At 36.4% G+C, this 24,096-nt stretch overlaps 1 protein-coding gene across 2 annotated transcripts in view; it reads left to right on the top strand.

Moving 5' to 3' along the window:
• The window catches only part of ME1 (malic enzyme 1), a 153,485-nt gene that overhangs the window by 29,931 nt on the left and 99,458 nt on the right, over positions 1 to 24,096 (top strand). For both annotated transcript variants that reach the window (XM_072330846.1, XM_072330845.1), the window contains exons 3-4: positions 9,388 to 9,521; positions 13,493 to 13,642. In XM_072330846.1, coding sequence (XP_072186947.1) covers positions 9,388 to 9,521; positions 13,493 to 13,642 — 284 coding nt within the window. The remainder of the gene's footprint in view (positions 1 to 9,387; positions 9,522 to 13,492; positions 13,643 to 24,096) is intronic.

The following is a 24,096-nucleotide window of genomic DNA, read 5'->3' as shown; positions in this document are numbered from 1 at the left end:
TCCTGGAGCTGTATCACTTAACAGAATCATAGGATCATAGGATCACAAGGTTGGAAAGGACCTACAAGATCATCTAGTCCAACCGTCCTCCCCTTACCATACCTTCAGTAATACCACTAAACCATATCTCCTAGCTCCCTATCCGGACGCCTCTTGAACACTGCCAGGGATGGTGACTCCACCAACTCCCTGGGCAGCCATTCCAGTTCCTGACCACTCTCTGACAGAAAAAGTTCCTTCTTATGTCCAGTCTAAACCTCATCTGATACAACCTGCAGCCATTTCCTCGGGTCCTGTTTGTTGCCTGAGAGAAGAAACAGAACAGGGAGTGTCCTATCAAGCCGCTGCTGTTGGTACTGTTGTAGGTGTGGAATGAGCTGCTTTAACACTCTAATCTTTGAGCCTTAGCCCCACATCAGTAGCAGCAGCAGTGGAAGGTTTCAAGGAAAAGTACCTACTCAGGACAACACGAGGCCAGGAGTAATGTGTAGAAAATAGATATAAGGTTTCTCTGTGACAGCAACTACAAATCAAATAGGCACATAGTATCTTGATCATGAGAGGGAAATCTCACTTATTTGAAGTTGCTATAATTAGGAATATGTTTAAAAATAAATTTTAAGGTATGCTAATCTTTGCTAGAAACTTTTCAAGTTTTTGAACTGCCTGCTAACTAAACCTCAAATCTGAGCCTCCTATGCTGATCACCATTTCTTTCTGCTTCCTTCCTTTTGCACTGCATTATTTTAGACTGTTTCTGTAGATTTCCTTCTGCTATTGTGGTGCTACTAGAAGAGGAAAACATGCACAGTTTAATTGCCCTTTGCCTTTCTCTAAGCAAACCTAAGCTACAGTATTTAAAATATTTATTTGTATTAATTATTTTTCATGCTGCTGAAGAGAAACTTGTCCTGTCAGGAGCACAGAACACAGTAGTTGATAATCGCTCTCTGAAAGGCAACAATAAAATCTGCTAAGCATATCAGGTTTATCAAATCCCCTCAGGATTTCAGGGCTTACTAACCTGTATTTGGATAAGTGGATATTTTAAACAGATGGACTTTTTGGCAGTCACTGAAATTCCTCATCTACCTACATGGAAATCTGACTGACTCTCAAATAATATCTGATTTTGCACATGTAACTGGCATATTGGAGACTGCATACGTGGAGTCTGTCCCTTATATAATATTTATGATTAAATACCTTCATTTGGCACTTCATTTGGAATTGTTCTAGTTAGCAATACATGTCAGATGTCAGTGGATATTACACTCCTCTAAATTCTCTCCATAAATAAAGATTCCATGTTAGTTATTCCACTGATAGCATTCCAGACGTCCTTGATTATAGTTATACCAGTACTGACTCACAGCAACTTCTGCTCAAGAGAATTCATTTCTATAGCAAAATGAGAATTTCAGGTAAGGTCCAGTAAAAATTAGTGGCATCTTTATTTAAAAAAATTCACTACCATCTCACTGGTCACTTTCAAGTGGGTGCTCAGAAAGCCCTAAGTGCCCTTGTCCTGCAGGTGTCTGTCTGCAGTCCTTGGCTGCACCCAGCAGCCACCTCCTTCTTGGATGTGCCCCAGGTTGTGCAGCTCAGTGGCAGCCTGTGCTGGGGACCTCGAGCAGGTCTGACGTCTTACAGGATTCTGAACTTATCAGCCCTGGGGGGTCAGCAGTATGACTGTTCTGTGGTGCTCAGCATGTCATGGGGAACTTCCATGGGCAGTTCCTCAGTAGACTCGGATATCCTATTGGGACATAGGGACCTGCAGAGCGCATTCTCATCAGCTCTCACCAAAGGGGTTTTATGACAACCCTGTATTACACTTGTATCTCAAGGGACAGGAACAGTAGAGGAAAAGATTAGATGTTGTAGTTGATGCTGAAATGTGTAGCAGTATGTCAGACAGCAATATTGGCATACTCACATTAAAAGTAAAAGGACAGGTAACTTAACACAGCTGTTCCCTGAGTGGTATCTCAGATTCAGGTACTGCAGGAAAGCTGTAGAGGTCTGTGGGTTTGGATGGTGAAGGCTGGGGGATCCTTTCTTCTTATCTGCTGCAGTTTGCAAATGACATCATGTCTTCAGAATTATTTGGAATCTACTTTCAAGTCTCATAGCTCTGATTCAAAGCATACAGATCCAGTTCTTGTAATTTTGGGGTTACTTTGAGCTTAAGCATTTCTGTAATAATACAAAGGATTCTATGTAGGATAATTCAAGTGGGACAAATGGATTTGGAATCAAAAGGACCTTTGGAGCTTGATATAGTGGCTTATGTATCATAGAATCACAGAATGTCCTGAGTTTGAAGGGACCAGCAAGGATCACTTAGTCCAACTCCTGACTCCACACAGCACCACCGAAAATTCAACCCTTTGTCTGAGAGTATTGCCCAAACACTCACAGAATCACACACAGGATTGCAGGGGCTGGAAGGGACCTCAAAAATCATCAAGTCAAACTCCCTGCTCCTTGAACTATTGTAGCTCAGGGCCATGCCCACCACCCTCTGGCGAAGAACCTGTTCCTAACCCCCACTGTCCCTTCAGGTCCTGTTGCTGTCATCAGGGAGCACAGCTCAGCGCTTTCCCTCTGCTCCCCTCATGAGGAGCCAGAGACTGCCTTGAGTTATATACTTAGGCTCCTAAGCTCTGGGCTGAGCAAACCAAGGGACCTCAGCTATCCGTCACTCATTTTACCCATCTTTGTAGCATTCCATTGGATGCTCTATACCAGTTTTATGTCCTTCTTATACTGTGGCACCCAGAACTGCACACAGTGCTTGAGGTGCTGTTGCACCAGTGCAGAGCAGAGTGGGACAATCACTTCCCTAAAAGTGGCATGTAGGTAACTAATGCTGTTTGAGGTACACAGGTGTGTTGTGCCTGGTGTTGTGCCTGACTTTCACCTGTTGCTGTCCAAGTATCCCATGTCTTCTTGAAACTGATTTATATCATTGTCATAATGAGCTATGCCATATTGGTTTCTCCAATACCTTAGAACCTCCCAGATAACAGTAGGCTCTTATGTGCACACATCTGAATTTGGTTTGTAGACAATACAGTCATTGGAGCCTAGGGATAAATTTGGATTATGGATTGCAAGGTATCTTTTCTAGAATGAAAATGTGTATTGTAAAACTGTAGTAAAAGAATAGGTTCCTAGATTGCCTATGAACATCTAAATTTAGTGTCTAACTCTAGATTGTACTTCAACATCCTCTGTATTTTTATACAGTACTAACTTGATGACTTGTTTTACTCTTCAACTTATTAATCTCTGCTATTTGTGCAATATAGCCATCACAAACTTAAAGTGAGGAGAGATTATGCAATGCAAAAAGATTTTACTGTATATATGTGTGTATAATAAGACAAATATGTACCAAAACTTTCTTAATTGCTTTCTTTCAGGTAATTGTTTACAATAGACTAAAGGAAGATTGCCAAAATAAGAATGCCACGACGTGTCATTTCTAATGTGCTAGCCTGAATCATGCTCATATGAAATCCCCATTACCAGATCACTGAAAGGCTGCCAAACTGCCCACACATTCCCATGATGAATTTGCCAAGAGAAGTCTGATCTCTTTTTAGCCATCTGCATTTGTTTTGAGTCTTAAGGCCCTGGATGTGTTTATTAGCTACTGTACTTATTTGTGGTTTATTTGTTAGTAGCTGTTTGTGACTTTGGTTTCAGTTTCCCTTGGTGACACGACTATTTAAGTTTGTATTTGAAAATCCTATGGACATAGAATTGGACTGTGATTATAACTCAAATCTCCTGACTTTCCTTAAAACTTGAAGTAATTTTATGTGCAGTATGCAGGTTTATTATGACTCCTGGAAAACAACATTGACGTTATAAGTGCTAAATACCAGAATATAGCTAGCTCTTCAACTTAGACATAAGCTGCATTTAAAAATATGCACCAAATCCAACCCATGCCCCTTGACATTTTATAGTGGAAACTGGGGTAGTTTCTCCTTTTTTGGGTGTGTGTGACCAACACTGTGTCCATCAATTATAGTGCATGGGTTGTCTGAGGGTTGCAATACATAATTTGTATTTTCATGTTCACTATTCATGTCTGAGCTTCATTTTGATATTAATATTTGGCATGGGTCCATTCTTATTCCTGAGGTCCAAATGATGATCCTAGATAACAGAAGACCATAGCTTGGGTGGCAGTACTCAGATTATTCCTTCTCCTTTGCCATAGTGACTCTTTGTGTCTGCTCTGGCCTAAACAGCTGTACAAAGAAGAGGAATTAACTCAGATATCAGAAATAGTTGTCTGTGCTTGTGATATTTTGTGGCAATCATGACAAGAATGTTGAAAGACACTAGCAGGATCATCTTTAGCCATACTTAGTGATCCAACCCAATGTCTTGCCATCCACATCTGTTTTTAGAAGAATAAGTTTATTACTCATCGCATCTCAGAGTAATATTCTCTGTTTCCTTGGGTGTTGTCCCTTTAAACAAGTTTTGGATATGGAAAATGTATTCTTCTGCTTTCTCTGAAGTACAGAGTGAAAGGGAAAAGCTTGTAAAGCTTCATTTTTGATTGCATGTGGAGTATTTCTTTAAGCACAAATAATATAAAATATCACAAAGGGATCTGCAGATCATCAGACTCTTAAATGTAGTTTAAAATGCTTGAAAATTCATGTGTGCCATATTCTTTTATGGAAATTTTAATAAAGTTATTTGAATATGTAAAATTTACAGAAAAAAAATTAATATTCTCATCTTAGAGGGAAGCGCAATGTTTTATGTGGTTGGAAATGTTTTCATTTAGCCCAAATCCAGCAGGACCATATGGATATTATGCTGTTTTCTCAGCCTACAAATTCCTCCTTAAAATAAAGCAAAAAGAAAATTGTTGTATTTGTTTTTACTTGGATTCTTCCCTAACAGCACTGCTGTAGTATGAGGAGCCAAAATTATGAAAGGCAAAAGTAGGAGCAGCAAAGGAATTGCTTGAAGAGTGTTATTCATACCAAAGATTAAGTTTTCTAGAGAACCACATGTCATTCTGTTGAACTTCTGGAGACAAACTTGTGTATAGAATAGTGTGAGCAGTATAAGATGTCATGGGACTGGCAACTAATAGTGATATACCTGGGAAATCTTGAGGAAAAACTCTTCTCCAGTGACTGGAAAATGTTTTTAATTCTTCAGCCAAAATCTTACTTCTCATTTTATTTTCCTTATTTATTTATTAATTTATTTATTTCCTTTTATTGCTATTGCTTTTTGAGGTACAGAATGGCAGAGTTCTGTCTGTAGGCATATTTCTTCAAAGAAGTGATTCAAATCTTTTTGCAGATTTGCATTTCTTGCAGCTGTGGGCTTTTCTCTGCACGTTGTGTGCCAGAATGCCTGTGCTCTGCTCCGTGTTACCGGCTCTTCCAGCAGCAGGCTGCAGGCTGTGGCTTGGAGCCAGCTCTGCTCCTTCCAGCTGCACTCACAGATGTTCTGCATATCTGTATCCCTTGGATTTGAGTGGTTCTTTCCAGATACTGTTGAAATTAGTTCACTCTTAGCATTTTGATACATGGAAAGATCTTTTAATTGAGAGGTTTTTTTTACTTTTTGCTTGGCTTTGAGACAACGATCAGCTATTGTCTGCTGTCCCCAAGATATTTTAGAGACTGTGACTTTTATCTAGCAGTATCTTAGATCAGCAGTCCAGAAACATTTTCTTGTAAAGTAAATGGTACTTCTAGATACATTTTCATTTTAGTTTCCTCTTCATTCCTTCCTTCACCCATGCACAGATCCTTTATGCTCAACTACGTGTGCTGCCACGTGAGTTCAAATGTTAGCATTGCAGGTTGTCTCCTGAGTCCTGGGGATGTATTGAGGTCTGCTATGACCAGAAGCTGAAGAAAGAGTCACCACTTTTAAGACCCTTGCATGTGAGCACGGTTTCATCTTTTAAGACAGTATTGTACTATATGCTATAATGTTAGGAGCTGTGTGCAGTGAGTCCTACAAGAGATAAGCTTTTCTTCTGAATGGGTACAGGTTTCTAAAAATGTTGGCCTACTAGAACAAAAGAGCACTAGGTCTTTAAAGAAACTGAAGGAGAATTACTAAGAAGAACACTTTGTTGAGATTGTTTTAGCTGCCCATTAGTGGAGCTGAATCTCATTAGTGCACAGACAGCATGTGCACATAATTCTGGTGCACTGTCTTATTCTTAAGGAGTTTATGTAATCTTTGGAATCTAATTTGTGTTAAAAGAGAACTTGTCTGCTTGCTGACTGTGAACTGAGACCAAGATAGCTCTTGAAATATTTTGAATATGTTCTGTCTCCTCAAGCAGAACTTGTCAATTTGATTGAAAGGTGCTGCAAAAGGCTGTTCAATTCGAAGTGGTGTTTTTCTGTTTTTCCTGTTATGTGGCTATTTCTGAACAAGGGAACTGATGTGTAATTGCATGAAAATAAGCATGTAATGGAGTGGACTGTGGGAAAGGAGAAAGGCTGGGCAGAGAACATAGCCAAGAGCTGAATTAATAAACTGATAAAGATTAAATAGCAAAAGAACACTGAACTGTAGTAATATAAATAATTGTTACAAGTATTGTACAACATTGCAATCTGAGTGACGAGTTCAGAATTAAATGTATTTGCAATGAGTTCAACTTCTTGAAAATGAAAAAAAGAAAAACAGGCATGAAAAGCTTTCTGTAAAACTGAGGGCAGGAGTTGTGCACAAGGAGCAATAAAGTAACTGATAAATAAATAAATATGCCACTTCTGCCAAATGGTTTGTGAGAAAGGCAGGTAATGAGGAGGATGAAGATGAACTCAAGGTATTAACAAAGCCAGAATATTTAAAGAAGCATATGAAACAAAAGCATTTAAGACTTGAGAACTCTTACCTGTGAGACTTAAACATGATTCAGTTTCTGATTAAAATGGTATATATGTTGCCTTTTGAAGACACAAAGCGGTGAACAGAAGGAACAGGATTTAGGTGATGTTAAATGCTTACAGCTGCAGTCTCTTGATCTTGTGTTGTTTTTAGATTGTCACATTATTGTTTTTGGACAAATTATTTGTAATACAGAGCTCAAAATGAAAACGTCCATGGTTTTATTATAGTTGAGGTACATTTAGAGGTTGGAAGCCTGCCCCATTCAGGTGTGTGATTAGCTCCTTACAAGGAGAGCGTAAGCCAAGCTGAACTTAGAGCACTCTCTGCTGGCTGGCTGAGAAACAACACTTTAAACAGTATCCTGCAGTAGAAAACTGGAAATGAAAAACTAGTACAAGCAATCTAACCCTAAGCCACAAAATGTTTGTAGGCTGGCTCTTGCTATTATAAGAAGATGAAACAGTCTGTGTTTGCTAAGTGAAATGGCCTTCTCATTAAATTGTCTTGCAATGTATTTCATTCATAATTATTCTCTCATAGCATACAAAGTATCAAAGAAAAAGGGAACTAAAATCCCACTTTATACATTTGAAAAATTTGTGATATCTGTTCTAAAGAAATGTACACAAGTAGAGAAACCATGTATAGCATAGTAGGTATAGGTGAGTGCTGTGTTTTTGAAGTACTGCCCAAAAGAAATTAACATTTACTGTAGGAGCTGTAGCAACATGTGGAAAATATGCTATTCCAAGATGAAACACTTTTTTAAAAGGGAACTTGGCAAGATGCAGTAACTTTTCTTGTGTCTGTTTTAAAATATACTTTCCAGCAAGAACACAAGTTGTAGAGTAGTAATTAAAGTTGCTATCTTATTCCTACAAGTGAAGGTCAGCACAAACATTGAAAGTGAAGGTAAGCACAAATCTCTCTTTCAGAAGAATCCTCTCTAAGAGATATAGGAGAGGGGGAAGCAGAGGGTAATTGGCTTCCCGCTTTGTTGTCAACACTGATCCACTGAAACTGTGAAGCTCTCTTAAGTCCAATCATTTGGAACTGCTGCTGCAGGGTGTGTGTGCATGAGCAAACATGAACAGCTTTTATGCATTTCCTGAGGTGAAAGAAGTCTATTGAGGATAGAGAAACCAACTTTGAAACCCTTGAGGAGTGTTGACTTGTTCTTCTTTGTTGGTCTTTCAAAATGTAATACCAGCTGAAGTCACTCATGGCATACAGGGCCACAAAAAATGTGATGTTAGATCAGGAAAAAAACAAAGCATTTAAAATCCCTGGATATCTACATGCGTGGAAAGCTGTAGCAAAATGATAATTGGCCTTTACTAAACTTGTTTTCACTCAGTTTATTTGTGTGAAAGAAGTATGTTCAATAGATCCAGAATTGTTTGGTATTTTGAAAAGATTTCATCATGAATTTTGCTTCTCACAGAATCACAGAATCACAAGGTTGGAAAGGACCTGTAAGATCATCTAGTCCAACCGTCCTCCCTCCATCATACTCATTTCATCAACAGTCTTCTCTGTCTGCAGTTACTGTAGCAAAGTAAAATTTCAACTTTTAGGATCCTTAGTATTGATGTACTACACACACCATCATCTTTCTGCTCTAAAGGCATACTATTTCTTTCAATAGCTTAAGTAATTTCTGAACACATTTAGAGAAACATATCTCATTATAAAAGCAGATCTTTGCCAGATATTTGGCAGTCTACCAATCTTTAAGCTGCAAACATTTTGTTTCATGACTATTTAACATACTAACTACTTTTTAAAGTCTTCTGGATGCTATGAAGAAATCCAGTCTGTACCAAGAGTTTTCTTACTGTAACTGAATGCAAATTTGAAAAACAAAACAAATTTGGGTCTGAATTTATACCAAACTCACAATGGCCATGTTTCTGTTGACTGACTTCACTAGGTTCTGGATCAGCCTCTTTGACTATAAAAGGATAATTACTATTTCATTGTACTATGGCATTCTGTTAAAAATTCACGTGAACATCTGACATAACCCAGATCTTCAAAAACTTTCAGATACTATGTTCACAATGTTTACACTGAAATGAACATTATCCATGCTCTGTGTTTAGAAGAAAGCCAAACAAAGGAGTGTTTAAGGGCATTCATTCAACTTTCAAAACCTGTGGATTCCTGTTCTGTACTTGAGCTGTAGCTTAATAACTTTTCAGGGAATAATACTGTGATGTTGGAAGATTTTAACTCATTCTGTTCTGGAATGGAGCTGTTGCGCTGTACAGGAGCGTTCTCTTGTATTCAGTAATTAATTATTTATTTATTTTTTTTCCAAAATAATTTCATAATTATTAATTCTGTTTAATATTAAACAGGTTATTTTTCTGATGCTGACTTTCCTTGTGCTATATTTTGCTGAATGGTAGTATTGAAAGATATCTCTCCATTTATATCTCACTTAAGTATATATATATATATTCATTGCAGGGCATGGCTTTTACCTTGGAGGAAAGGCAACAACTGAATATCCATGGTCTGTTACCACCTTGCTTTCTCAGTCAAGATGTCCAAGTTTTGACTATTCTTAAGAATTTTGAAAGACTGACATCCGACTTAGACAGGTAAAACATGGCTGTAAAATTGGAAAATAAGTATCAAATGTGATCCTTTTTTTTCTCTTTGATGGTAGATGAGATGAATTTTGAGCTGTTGCTGCTGCTGAAAATTGAGAATCATTACACTAAACTCAACAACAACTTTATCTGCATATAGATACAGTACTCTTCTGTATATAGACAAAACATTAATTCCAGCATGCACCTAGTCTTCCTTCCCGTAGGAGCAGTGTTTGAGAAGAAAGGGATGCTATTGTCTTATTTTCCTAAAACTAGAATTTGATCATGCATGTGTACTGGCGTGTTTTACATCCCAGTACAAAAGATTACATACGTGCTTTTGTATGTTTCAGTAACAGATGCCACTATGTACTTTAGATAGAAGAGTATTACCTGATGAAACATGTGCTGCGTAAGACAGTTCTGTACACTGGCAGGATTGTAGCCTGCTCTGGTTTTGATTGGAAAACATATCTGTGCAAATTCCTAAAGCAAAGCTGATAGTACCATGGCATTCCATGTTTTTGCATGGCCGATATTCCTTTGCTGACTTGCTGTATGGAATCGCTGTGTTCTGAAATACCACAAGTTCATATATAAGATGAATGTGAAACAGAAGCAAGTATACTGCCTGCTATGCTTGGCAAAAAAGAAAAAAAAAAAAAAAAAAAAGAAAAAGCCAATAATAGAAAATAAATGTGCTCCTCTAACTTAAATTGGAAAAGCTGCAACAAATTCTGCAAGTAATCTGATTTTTCCCTGCTTAAGTTCCTGATTGTCTTTGTTTTTGCTCCATACTGACACTGAAATCTTTGTCCCTTAGAAAGACATATCTTCCATCAGAGCTTTGTTAGCACCAAGAGAGGGGCTATCATATCTTTTTTTTTTTTTCCTTAGAACATTGTGTAATTACTTTTTCTTTAAGTTCACTATTTTAAATAACATTTATGTATTGGCACTGTTAATTTAAAGAAACACATGCAACTCTACACAAGTTATACATATATGTATATGTATTCCAAGTTTCCTTTATTTACTCTCATGTCTTGCAAGCTAAGAGCAAACATGCTGCTGTTTTTTGTTACGTGTTTGCTTTTGTTTCACAATTCCATTTTAATTTGTAAAATAAAAGTCATTAGGGCACATGTAGAGTAAATTATCCTAAGAAATAGTCTAATTTTCCAGTAGCTATATCAATTTTCCTTCGGTTTTGGGTAATATTTGGTTGGTATCCATTTGTTGCTACTGTAATTGATTCTATTTTTAATAGAATCATAGGATCATGGAATGGCTTAGATTGGAGTGAACCTTAAAGCCCACTCAGTTCCAACCCCCTTCCATGCACAGGTCTGCCCCCCACCAGCTCAGGCTGCCCAGGGTCCATCCAACACAGCCTTGAGTGCCTCCAGGGATGGGGTACCCACAGCTCTCTGGGCAGCTGTGTCAGGGCCTCACCAAACTCTGAGTAAAAAAATTATTCCTAACATATAGCCTACACCTCCCCTTTTTAAGCAGTCAAATAGCAATTTAGCAATACAAGTTCCTAGGTGAAGTAAAGGCAAGGAAGCAGAATGACAGTGAATACTTGGCAGTTTCTACTGCCTTCCTTGCCAGTTCTCGGTTTTCTACTTCTGAACCTTTTCTCTGAAATCTTTTTCAAGGCTCCTTACATGAGAACAGATAGTATTTTTCTCCCTTTTTATAGCACAAATGATCATTCTCCACATTTTATTGCTTGTTTTCACTATGTTTTTAATTACATGTGGTCTTTAGTAAAAGATTCCATGAAATACTGCATTTTAAATATATCTTTTTTAAAACACAATGCTGAAAACTGCTTTGTGGTTTTAATTCTGTAGATTACTTGGATTTCACTCAGAGATGCATAGTTGTTTAATGCCTTATAACCAGCACCACATTGAGGATGAGAGGTTTTTGGTTTTCCTTCTTAAAAGGAATTTCTCAGAAAGCTGAAACTCGTAAGAAAGTAGTTCGAGGAGATATTTTATACTCACCACTGAAAAACAGCCTTCTGATCAAAACTGTTCTTGTCTAGAAATATTTTTCTTCTGATAATAGTATCTATTATATTGATTTGGTCATGGCCATATATGAAATATTTTAAAATGTGATTTTATTTACTGTGTTATTATTATCTTTGTAATTTTTTAATCATATCCCAAATGTGAAAGTGAGACATAAATACAAATAAAAAAATCAAATCTTGATTTATTGCCCAAGTACAGAAAAAATAGAATGGAGACTTTTAACAAACAGAGCGGAAGCCCTTGAAAAAGCCTTTTAAAAACCTTTTATTTTACTCTGTTAAATATTTCTTTACAACATTTAAAATCCAGGATTGCTCTGAGTAATAAGAAAGGGCAATGAAATGGTATTTTAATATTTTAAATAGCTATTTCTCATTTTAAACAAAACTGATAAAAAGGATTAAAAATATACTGGTAACTTGTTCAAAATATAATCACCTGGCTTGCATGAATGGTTGTAGTCTTTGGTACAGAGCACCTGATAGTTTCTCACACCACTGTGAGATCCTCTGGAAGCAAACAAATGCCCTCAAATATATTTGCAGTTGAATGTAAAGAAACTTGAATTTGAATGTAAATTCTGGGATAATTGTTCTCAGCAGAAAGGTTTTAATAAAGAACGTGCTCCAGGAAAAGAAAAGGAGGTTGAAAGACATGCCATATCATGATAAAGTGCTTGGAAAATTAAAGGTTGTAAGGATATGTACTAATATGACGGAAAATTAGTTTATATGTATATACAGCTGAGAGCTGCAAGTGTAGGGTATAATTGAATCCTGGAGAACATTCAAAACTTCCATGTAAAGGGATGATAGTTCAGGATATCTCATGATGGTGGTATTTAGAGTACACTTTCAACATTTTGGTTTCAAAATCTTTGTCTGTAAAGTGGTTTGAACACCCTTAGTAACACAAGGGATTTAACTGGTTTGCCTCTCACTCCTACCACATCTCTGCAGTCTCCACTTGCCAAAGGGCATTTGTGTTGGGCTTGTTGAATATTTCTTTAGCTGATGGATAAAGCTAAGCTTTAACAAAATGACTGAATATTTGCCAAATTGCTTAGGCTAATCAGATTCCAAAATATCAAGTTTTCATGAACTGACCAGGCTCGTACCTGAGAAATAATTTATAAATTGAAGTCACTAGAAATGAAGACTCTCATTTGCAACATCATACTCAGTGATCCTGGCTGGTATCTTGAGTAGTTCAGTGTTAGAGTGATGATAGTCAAAAGTAGACAGAATAAGCAAGATACTTTTTCATTTTCACTTTCATTTTCCTGACACTTTAACATGGAATTTCTTTTTAAATAAATATAAAACCATTTCAAATGCAATCCAAATTTGATTTCTGTTAGGAAACAAAGAAAAAATTCTAGATTTCATTAGAAAGATAAAATTCAGTTTTGAAAGATATATGTCAACTTTGTTTTTGAAAGCTTTGCCCTGTAGCATACTGGTAAAGTATTTATTTGAAGTATTCATCTGGGTTTGGGAGAATTTGTTACGGAGGCAAGAGAAAAAAACTATATTTTCTAGTTTTTTTCCTGCAAGTGAGTAATTTTGTTTATTTTTTCTTTTAATAGCTATTTAATTTTAAAGGTTTTGACAGACTAAAAATTATGTTGAATTATCTTGCAGCATAATGTTTTATACCTGGATCAGCTCAGGTTTAGCTTCCTGATGGTGGTGAGGATGCCAACATTGTGATCTTTTCAGCTTCTCTGTCTCAATCGGTTAGATATCTTTTATGTCTGAAATAGTATTGTTGTTAAGACAAAGAGGAATTTAAATATTGTAGACAGGAGGATAAGAAGCTGTTGCAGTACAAACATAGCTTTAACTAATTAACCAGGCACCTTTTTGTTTCTGAATTTACTTTCTATATTCACTTGATGCCTGCCTAATTATATTTAATTCTCCACAGATATATTCTACTAATGAGTCTTCAGGATCGAAATGAAAAGCTTTTCTATAAAGTGCTGACATCTGACATTGAAAAGTTCATGCCTATTGTTTATACTCCCACTGTGGGACTTGCGTGCCAGCATTATGGTTTAGCATTTCGGAGGCCACGGTATGTAAGTTCCAAATAAAAGTAATTGTATCTTATTTTCTTCTTGTCAGATTTTTGCATGGGGGGTTCTAACATTGCTGAATGTAAGCCAAAACTGTAATAGTTGAGATAAATCGAGTTAAACTTTTGATCTACATTAAACAATCATTTGTGTTGCATTAAGAAGGTAAGTGCTTGTTTTAATTGTGTCAAACATGGATACATTTTTTATATCTTCAACTTAGTTTTACTTTCCTGCAATCCAAGCTGCATGTTAGAACACTAAAAAAGAGTGGATCCTTTGTCTTAAATTTGTTTTATCAACCTTAAGAGTATTGACTTTTACCTATATATTTATATTATAGGTGTTCTACATACACATACATAGATGAAAATAGAATGTATACAATCTAGGGGTTTGTTAAGTGTGTACATATGGACATCATAGAAATGATCAATAATCCTCAAAGCATCTGTTTCACTGCTCGATAATGTGTGGTTTCATAGGCTACTGGAGTACTTTTATTCTGTATATGGTACCTGTATTTATAGAGTAATAGGGAGGTGGTATGAAAAAGATGCAATTTCTTTTGACTTCTTTTTGTCTCTTAATCATCACAGAGTCTGAGATTTATGGCGGTTGCTATTTGAAAAAGTGGTGTGTTTCAGCAGCGCACTCAGATTTTAGGGCCCATATTAGTTGGTAATCTCTATAGCGAAAGCAACATTTTTGCTTCAGTCAGAAACAGTTCTGGAGGCTCGTAAGTGTGAACAATGCTGCGTCTTTGCTCCAAATAGAAAATGGAACAATACATTGAACCATTTGGTTCTATTTTCCAACAAATAGAGATAAATGAGCAATATGTGCATAACTGTGTTAACAGAAATGGATTGTTTTACATCAGTCTTTTTCTTTTTTAAACATTGTCCAAAAACAGGTTTGTAATACTAAAGGCATTGACTGCTGACATTGTCTTCAGCAGGAGGTATTTGAGGTACAAGGCTTAGGGCTTCAAGGTTTTGTTGTTAATGTAAAAAATCATGTTGGCCTTGTGACTGAATGAGTCACAGCCATCTGGCCAATTACACAATACAAAAATTCCCACTTCTATAGGCAGAAAGAAGTTCAAAAATACCTCAAGAATACTTGATTAAACCTCTTTAGCAATCTGGCTTTTAGGTGCCTCGCCTAGTAAAAGAAATCATCTTTTTTCACATCAGTATTATCACCATGGTGATTTTATTGACCTTCCAGAAAGTTATATATTTGTTGGTAGATTAAATCTTTGTCAAAACTGCCACTGTTTTGATATCTCTTGCCATATAGGATGTTGCAGAGAAATCTTGGTCACAAAGCAAAGCATTATAGCAGTTATACAGGTATGGTGCACTCTTGGGAAAAAGCAAGTTGAATTCTCTCAACTCATATAAAACTACCAGTACATGTCACATTGCATGAAGTTGCTATGTTGCCCATGGATATTCCTGTGTTCTTTTTTTTTAAAAAAACAACAGCCATGTAAGCTGGCATATGAGTAGTGAAATTACATTCTGATAATGCATTTAAATATTCTAAACAGCGACTGTCTGATGAGAGAGCAAGGTACAGGTGCTGTTTAAATGTCCTAACATTTGTATGCTCTTAAAATATGACTTTATTTGCCAACACTGGAAAGATTTTTCTCCAAAAAATAAAGAACTTACTTTCCTTAGTGAAAATTAGCAAATTCACTACTCAAAATATTTCACTACTTCAAACTATCAATATAGTTTCCTTAACCTTTTAGCCTAAGAAAACCCCATATGACTTATAGGACAACCCCCTATTTGACATTTTTTCACTGCAGTTCAGCTGCTAATGAATGAATGATGTTTGAAACAATATTAAGTAACAGTTCACTGACACGCCTGTTGGTATTCAGTTTTATTCTTGAGCTACTGAAATCAGCCTTGGCTGTATTCAACTGTCTGCTGCTTTCCCAGCTACATATGAGCTTTGTTTTTTATGACTGACTGTCTTTGGAGATGTGAAAGATATTTATAAGAGTTTGTTTTGTATCTAGTCTGGCTGGATTGCCTCACCACTTTCAAATAAGTGTCTTAGTGACTCATGGAAGTAAAGATGGCTGAAAAATATCTATAGTCTTCTGAATCTCATAAGAACCTCATAATTTTGTTTTGTTTTGTTTTGTTTTGTTTTGTTTTGTTTTGTTAAGAAAGAGGACCATCAGCCAAGTCGGATGTTTACTGTTCCTTTGCAAATTCCCAATAGTTATGTACACAGTGGCTTGCTTCCTACTCTTACATTCCCCAAGCACTCAACTGATTCCAGTGTTCATCAAAGGTCTCAGAAGAAAAGTCTGTGAAGTGTCCCCTTTGGCAGATTCCTTACTACTTAAGAAATACCTATGTTTTCTCATCTTCCACTGCATTCTGTTAGAGAGATCTCCTTCTTTTCTTTTCTTTTCTTTTCTTTTCTTTTCTTTTCTTTTCTTTTCTTTTCTTTTCTTTTCTTTTCTTTTCTTTTCTTTTCTTTTCTTTTCTTTTCTTTTCTTTTCTTTTCTTTTCTTTTCTTTTCTTTTCTTTTCTTTTCTTTTCTTTTCTTTTCTTTTCTTTTCTTTTCTTTTCTTTTCTTTTCTTTTCTTTTCTTTTCTTTTCTTTTCTTTTCTTTTCTTTTCTTTTCTTTTCTTTTCTTTTCTTTTCTTTCCTTTCCTTTCCTTTCCTTTCCTTTCCTTTCCTTTCCTTTCCTTTCCTTTCCTTTCCTTTCCTTTCCTTTCCTTTCCTTTCCTTTCCTTTCCTTTCCTTTCCTTTCCTTTCCTTTCCTTTCCTTTCCTTTCCTTTCCTTTCCTTTCCTTTCCTTTCCTTTCCTTTCCTTTCCTTTCCTTTCCTTTCCTTTCCTTTCCTTTCCTTTCCTTTCCTTTCCTTTCCTTTCCTTTCCTTTCCTTTCCTTTCCTTTCCTTTCCTTTCCTGTTGTAAATTATTCCAAAGCTGACTGTGAAAAGCAATCATCTTTATTTGGCTTGAAACTACATTCTAGAGTGTGGCTCATTTAGTATTAAGTATTACATAATTACAGCCCTCATAAATAGCACCCTCTGTAAGCTGAATTTGCAAAGAAAAACAAATGGACATTTCAGTACACAAAAGGAAGAAAAGAATAAAAGATAAGCAATCTAGTCTGATCATGATATTCTTATATTTATGTTCTTATATTCTTATTACACTGAAATTTGCAAGGTAATATCTTAATATCCAGTTAAAATCTGTAAGTTTTTTTCTATATTTAGTTGAATCTCTGTGTGTTGTGTTGTGAAGCGAGCTTAAAACTCCTGCTTCACAAATTAAGTATTCAGTCAAGGAGTTAAGGAAAAATAGTTTAAAGTTAAAAGATATGTGTCTAGTGGGATCAGTGAATGAGATCATCATTTTTGCTTCCCTTGAGTGTTTTTAGAAGAATATATCGGCTCACAAGACGTACTTAGAGTTACAGAAGGACACTGTGGCTAAGACGAGATGTTTTTCATCCCGAATCAGTGTTTTGCAATTATAGAATGAACATTCTTGGCTGGTTAGCTGAATGTGTGATTAAGCAATATGTCTCAAGAAAACCAGCTGCAGAATAACTCAATTCGCTGGTTTGATGCTCATTTGGATAAATGACACTTGCTTGTAAAATTAAAACTCTACTCAGAATTGCATTACTCACTGTAAATATTCAGTTTCATTAGTATAATCAATCCATTGGTATAATGAGCAAGCATCCGATGTTCTAGAAACAGACAGATCTGATAGCCAGTCTCTAACAAATGAAGATGAGGCTCCTATGGGGGTTGGTAACTGAAGGATTGCAGACCTCTGTAAGAATTCTCCCCACTTTATCTGTTTGATATACTGTTCGCATATACATGGATTTAACAAATGTACAGATAAATGTTTTAAGGGATTATGCTGGGAATGTAGTGGAATATCTCAGAATCCCTATGAGGTAACTTTCTGGTCAAGAGTTTCTACTTGTCACTTAAGTAAAATGTTCTTTAATTGAACAAAGCATGTACATGATATAACTTTTGCTGAACTCACCAGGAAACAATTTATTTCTATAATCATTTATCTACAATACAACAATATTTTCAGTTGCTTTATTCATCCAGAAAATATAAATATGGGAAAGTTCAATGGAAATTTCCTCTAAGAGTCCAAAATCAACTTTTTACATAGTTGAGAGAACAGCCAAGAGCTTCAGATTCCTGTGTACACTCAGTGCTCAGAGAAGGGAGGAAAAATCAGTGAGTATTGCTTCTTTGAAGACTTGGGATGTTGATAAAATGTTAGGCGACTCTTTACGTTTTTCCATTCCTGGAAGGAAAAGTCATTTCAAATATAGAAAGAATTTAGAAAGAGCTAGCCCTGGTAACTATTGCAGTCACACCGCTGTGTCAGAGCTCCTCGGGAGTAATTTACTGAGGCAGTCATGTGCTGTTAAGCTGACTGGGGGCAATTTTAAAAGTATCTAAATTGAAATTGATGCTGCATACTAATTACTCAGATGCTGTCGCATAAGAGGCGAAGTATGTCAGCCTGAGCTTAATTTTAAAAAAAAAAAAAAATCTTTTTTCTTTTTTTCTTATTACACACATATATACAATCATATCTTCCTCAACTTCTAGATACTTGCTCAATAAAATCTTCTCACAGAAGTTTTCTTCTCTAATAATTAATTCAACATTGCCCTTTTTTCTTATTTTCCTCATATGAGTAGAAATAGGAAACCTAAAATTCTTATTCTCTCCAGGTCTAAGCAAGATTACATTTTGAACTGACATTTAATAAGTAGTTTTAAAATATATTTGATTTAGCTCTTTTCGTATGTTTAAAGAACACTTAGAATGTTATTGGTGGTTATTAGCACTCATATTTCACAGAACAATTTGGTATGTCAAATATTTAGGTTATAAGTGCTGAGATTGTACTTGTTTGCCACTGTATTGAAGTATCTGATACAGCACATACAAATCTGAGATTCATAGAATCATAGAATTACTCAGGTTGGAAAAGACCTCAAAGATCATCAAGTCTAACTGCAGCCTAACCATAGTACCCTACCTCTAACAACCCTCTGCTAAATCATATCTCTGAGCACCACATCCAAACGGCTCCTAAACACATCCAGGGACAGTGACTCAACCACCTCCCTGGGGAGCTTATTCCAGTGTTTAACTACCCTTTCTGTAAAGAAGTGTTTCCTAACATCCAACCTAAACTTACCTTGGCACAACTTGAGTCCATTTCCCCTCGTCCCGTCACCTGTCACCAGTGAGAAGAGACTTGCCCTGCTCTTACTGTAAGCACCTTTCAGATACTGGAAGAGAGCAATAAGGTCTCCCCTCAGCCTCCTTTTCCCCAGACTAAACAGCCCCAGCTCCCTCAGCTTCTCCTCATAGGGCTGATTTTCCAAGTCCTTCACAAGCTTTGTTGCCCTTCTCTGTACCTGCTCCTGTACCTCCATGTCCTTTTGTACTGAGATGCCCAAAACTGAACACAGTACTCGAGGTGAGGCCTTATCAATGCTGAGTACAGGGGCAGGATGACTTCCCTAGTCCTGCTCACCACACCATTCCTGATACAAGCCAGGATGCCATTGGCCTTCTTGGCCACCTGGGCACACTGCTGGCTCATATTCAGCTGACTGTCCATCAGCACACCTTTCCATCAGGCAGCTTTCCAGCCACACCTTGCAGTGCATTTAATAATTTTTATCACAGTTTTTAATGAGGTTTTCACTGGAGACTTTATTATTATTATTATTATTATTATTATTATTATTATTATTATTATTTTGTTAATTCTTTTGGATAGATGCCTCTAATATCCAAGTCTCTTCAGAAACAAGGTTTGACTTACAGGAGCCTAAAACGCTCTCAAGTTCTCCTGGATCACAAGGGCCAATCAATTTCAGATCCTGGAGCTTCCTTGGGAATGCCTGGATTCATTTAAAGTAACATCTTCACCAGTATAACTGCCCCCTGGATTTTTCTGGGCATCTAGATTGTTTTTCCAAGGAAAAACAGGTTTAAATTTTGAGTCATTATTAATCTGATTGTTACTCTCAATAATTACCTTGGTAGTATCTTCACTTTGTAAAAATGGATACTTATATAGCATAAAATTATATTAAAATTACATTAAGCTTTTTAAAATTTCTTTTTTATTCATTGAGCTGAGCATCGTTGAATATTTAGGGCAGTCTCTGAAACTGAAATGTGTTGCTACAAAGGCATATCAAAGGAAAGATCCTTGTTTGAAAATAATGTATTGGAGTTCCATTCTCCAACAAGTGCCACTGTGGGTTGTATGTGTTAACAATATGGGCCACTTCTGAAGTAAAAGTTGGTTTGTCGTTTTCACTTTTGTCTCTTGTGAGAATGACAACTGTTGACATTTTCCAGACAGCTTTCCTTTCATCCTTTCTTTTTTTTTTTTTTTTTTTTTTTTTTTTTTTTTTTTTTTTCCTACTGAATTAAAGCACCATAATGCCTTCATGACACTCTGTAATTCTACTCTTTGGCACAGTTCTGGTCTTCTCTGCTACCTCCATCAAACTACAACTTAGCTTAATATTGTGTTGCTTTCTCAACTCAAAAGTAAGGCTAATAGATTCTTCCAGTGTAACTTCTTTCCTTACTCTGAAAAGCTGGAAAAAGAGAATTAGCACGCAATGAGAATGTTGAATTTCTCTCTTCTCCTAGACTGTGTTATAGAAGCATACTACATGCGATAGTGCACAAGGTGTGTTTTACTCAGTATGTCACCAGTCAGTAACTCTGCAGATGGAGCCGTGAGAACCTTTGCATGGAAGATGTCAGCTGGCCTCATTTTGATCTTAAGAGTGCTGTGTAAATGTTAAGCCAATATCTGAGTCTAAGAAATAGATGAATGAAAATAGTTGTACCTTGATTTTGAAAATATTAGGATATGCTTTAGGTTATATGTATGTAGCAATCTGGTTTCTCTTGGACTGCATAAAATTCATGACTTTTCGCAATATGTTGACAGTAGGTTTCACCACCTAGTCATCTTGTGAACTTTTCTCTTTTTATTAAAATTTTACCTTAGAACAGAACCATGAATGATAACTTATGCTAAACTGAAAATATATAGTCCTGATATAATATTATGAAATATAATATCCTCCATGTGGTGTTCTTTCTATGCACATAGTGCTTGCAAAATTCACAATTTGAGGCAGTCTTTCATTTAGTCTTGTATGAGTTGAAGCTTTCGTTGCTGTTAGCTTCCTACTCTCAAGCTGCATGGATGATTTTTTATGCAGGTAATCTTGGGAATTCTCTTCATGATCATAAAAGAAACTTTGTCCCAAAACACATCACAAGCATGGAATTTTTGGCTTTCAGCCTAAGTTTGTACCTCTTGATGGTGCATTGCTCTGTTTTTTCTGGAGGGAGAACATCTGGGCCATGAGTAGGAGGAAATGAGGCCAGAACTACTCAAAACATGACTCTCAAAATGTTTGGCAGCAGTCAGAGCTGGATCATTTTCTTTCTCTTTACAATTTTCTGAGAAAGCCTCGGGGCCCTTCTATAACGCCATCCTTGGTGGTTTTTCTTCAAGAGTGCCAGAACAAATGTACTGGCCTTACATGTTTCCCTGTCCATGTCTTTCTAATCCTGGATGTTTCCAGGGGATTCCTGTTCTCGTTTGATTTGTAGTGTTGTATTTTACACTTTTCCATCACCTCTTGTAAGAGATTAGAGTCAAAATTTCCCTGTTCTCCATAAATTTGAAGGATTCAAATTGCTCTTTTCAAGGGCATCTGAACTCAGAGCCAGTGAAAACCTATACTTCTATGAATTTTGACATATTATGATTATCTTCCTCTCTGTGCATCCTACTAAAAGACTCCTCTGAAACACAGAATTAACTTCCTGATGCTTTTCACCACACAGAAAGGACAGTTGGAGTGATAATTTTTAATGTAGTTGTCGTTAGACCCTTCTCATGTGGGTTGTTAAAACAGCCATTTAGCAGATCTGTATGCAGGAAACGGGGCAGAAATATAGTGTACATTTCTCTGACTAATCTTTTCTTCCTAGTGCCAATACCGTATAAAAACTGTATATCAACAAATTCACTATAGATATATGACTCCCCTTTTAAAACAGTGGTTTTCTTTCAACAAGTTATAGTTCCCTATAAATAATTAATATGTGCATGTTCTTCTTCAGTATCTTCCTCTTTTTTTCCTGAACCTTTAGGGAGTTTTTGACTTTGTGCCAACCCACAATACAGTCTTCTGGTTATAAGCTTCCAGATTTCCCAAAGTAGCACATTCCTTAATAAAACGTACAGTAATTTTATTTAGTTTTATGCCTCAAGTTGGCCAAAGTCTTACGAGCTATACTAATTCACCAGGTAATACTGTAAGGAAGAGATCTACTTACTGGCTCTGTCCTACTCTGATATTTATCAACCACATTTTTCTCTTAGTGAAACAGCCTCTGTCAACCTGCCAGATTTATACAGTGCCCTAACTGTCAACATCATTTGGCCCTGAAGCAAATTTTTCAAGAGCTGTTTGCCTCAATGAGAGTCGTAACTTTCCTTAGATCAACACTTTTTCAAGGACAGGCTATCAAGCTCTGAGGAAACACGTCAGCCTGAAATCTCATGGAAGTTCTCTGACAATTTTCCCTGGGATTGTATAGTTTGTGTTGCTTTGTTTGTTTGTTTATTTTTAGAATTGGCAATGCTCAAGCTTCATTTTCTGTCCCTTTTTAGGGACCCTTTTTATTAGTTGCTTCAGGAGGAAATACAAAAGCAGTTGGATGTTGAATAATAATTGGTTATTAGACAATTTTTTAGTTACAAATATTTTTATAATTATTTTTATTTCTTAATTTTATATTTATCATTTTAGTTATAAGAAATGTATGCTAAAAATAAGCTTCTCCATATAGGGGTCATAGTCTTTTATTCAAAAATACAAACTCAGTTCTAGTGCTATTGATTTGTTTAGTCCACAAGTAGAACTGAAAAATGGTTCTTGGCCTTCAGAATGCTTATGTCCCCGTCCAGATATTTATTCCAACAAAAATGTTTCTGTTCCCAGGAAATAGTCCTAGCTCCTGAAGTCAGCAGGGAATCTTCCAGAAGAGTTATCCTTGACTGTTAGACACTTAAGACTGCAAGAAATACCAATGTCTTCCTTTGAAACCTCTCATTCAGAAAAACAACTCTTAGTCAATCTGACGAGGATTGTGTACATACAAGCTCTCTACATCAGACACAGACAACTGGAGATCTCACGTGACTCAGCACTTAGAGTTAATACAAGCTGTAGGAATTTCCCATCATCTGTCTTCATAGAACCACTTCTGTTATTTGAATCCCATAGTACCCCTGGAATCCTGTCTCTGGACTTAGTAAGGACCTCTTCTGACTTGCGTTAACAAATATCTTCTCTGGTGGAAGATCCCACGTAATGTCTGAAAATTGATGCTACTTTATCTTTTCCTGTTGTGCAGATTGATAGATAAAGTTGCAAACAAACAGAACAGTACAAGATTTTTCATCTGTTTTTGAAACAGAAACATGAATTATCAGATGCTCTTATCTGGAGTCCGTTAATACTTTTGTGGGTGGTCCTAGGAAAGTCAGATCTTTAAAGACAGTGCTTAAGAGAGAGAGAGACAACTTATACTGGTAGTCTGATCTAGGCCATAATTTTTGTTTGGGGGCACGAGTTCCTTCTCTTGAAGACTTGAACTTTTTTGGCCTTTGGTGGTCTTGAGTATCAGCTTTGCACCAAAGTGTCCTTAACTCTGTTTGTAACTGCTTTCAGGGAAATAACATGTTAACTTCAATCTTCAGAAACATACTTAATAATGACATATATCTACCACATTTTGTTCCAGGGCTCTGGCCACCATCTACGGCTTATTCTATTTTGCTCTTAGGCTTCTCTCTAGAGTAATGCAACTGATTTGCTGTGAGACATGAGGCATTCCAGTGCAGCTATATACAGACTATGAAGTCAGAAATTACTTAACCGTGTGTGGGGGGAAGTCTATTTTTTAATTAAAAGAAATTGGAAAAGGAGGATAAGGCACAGCTTACTTATTAAGACTTTTGTTTATACTGAAGTCTAAAACTTTCAGTGTTAGGCGTTTCAGTTTGCCAAAAAAAGATCTTTTTAGATTACATCTATTACTTTGTGCTGCACTGAGGCATCAAGCGGACTCTGTCACAGAAAGGAGAAAACAACTACACGTATGTTGTGAAGTAGTTAAAATGAAAGTTATCAGTACATTGTTTCTTACATATTTATGCTACAATGTCTTCCATGACATCTTTGCTGTTTATAGTAGATACCCGTACTGACTATTTAACATTTTTATGTGAACTTACTGTTGCAAAGAAGTAACAGAATAGTAAACAATAGCCCCTCAGAATACACT

This window comes from Excalfactoria chinensis, chromosome 3 (assembly GCF_039878825.1).
Source record: "Excalfactoria chinensis isolate bCotChi1 chromosome 3, bCotChi1.hap2, whole genome shotgun sequence".
NCBI lineage: Eukaryota > Metazoa > Chordata > Aves > Galliformes > Phasianidae > Excalfactoria > Excalfactoria chinensis.
The sequence above is the reverse complement of the archived record's forward strand: the minus strand, read 5'-3'. Positions and strand labels throughout refer to the sequence as shown.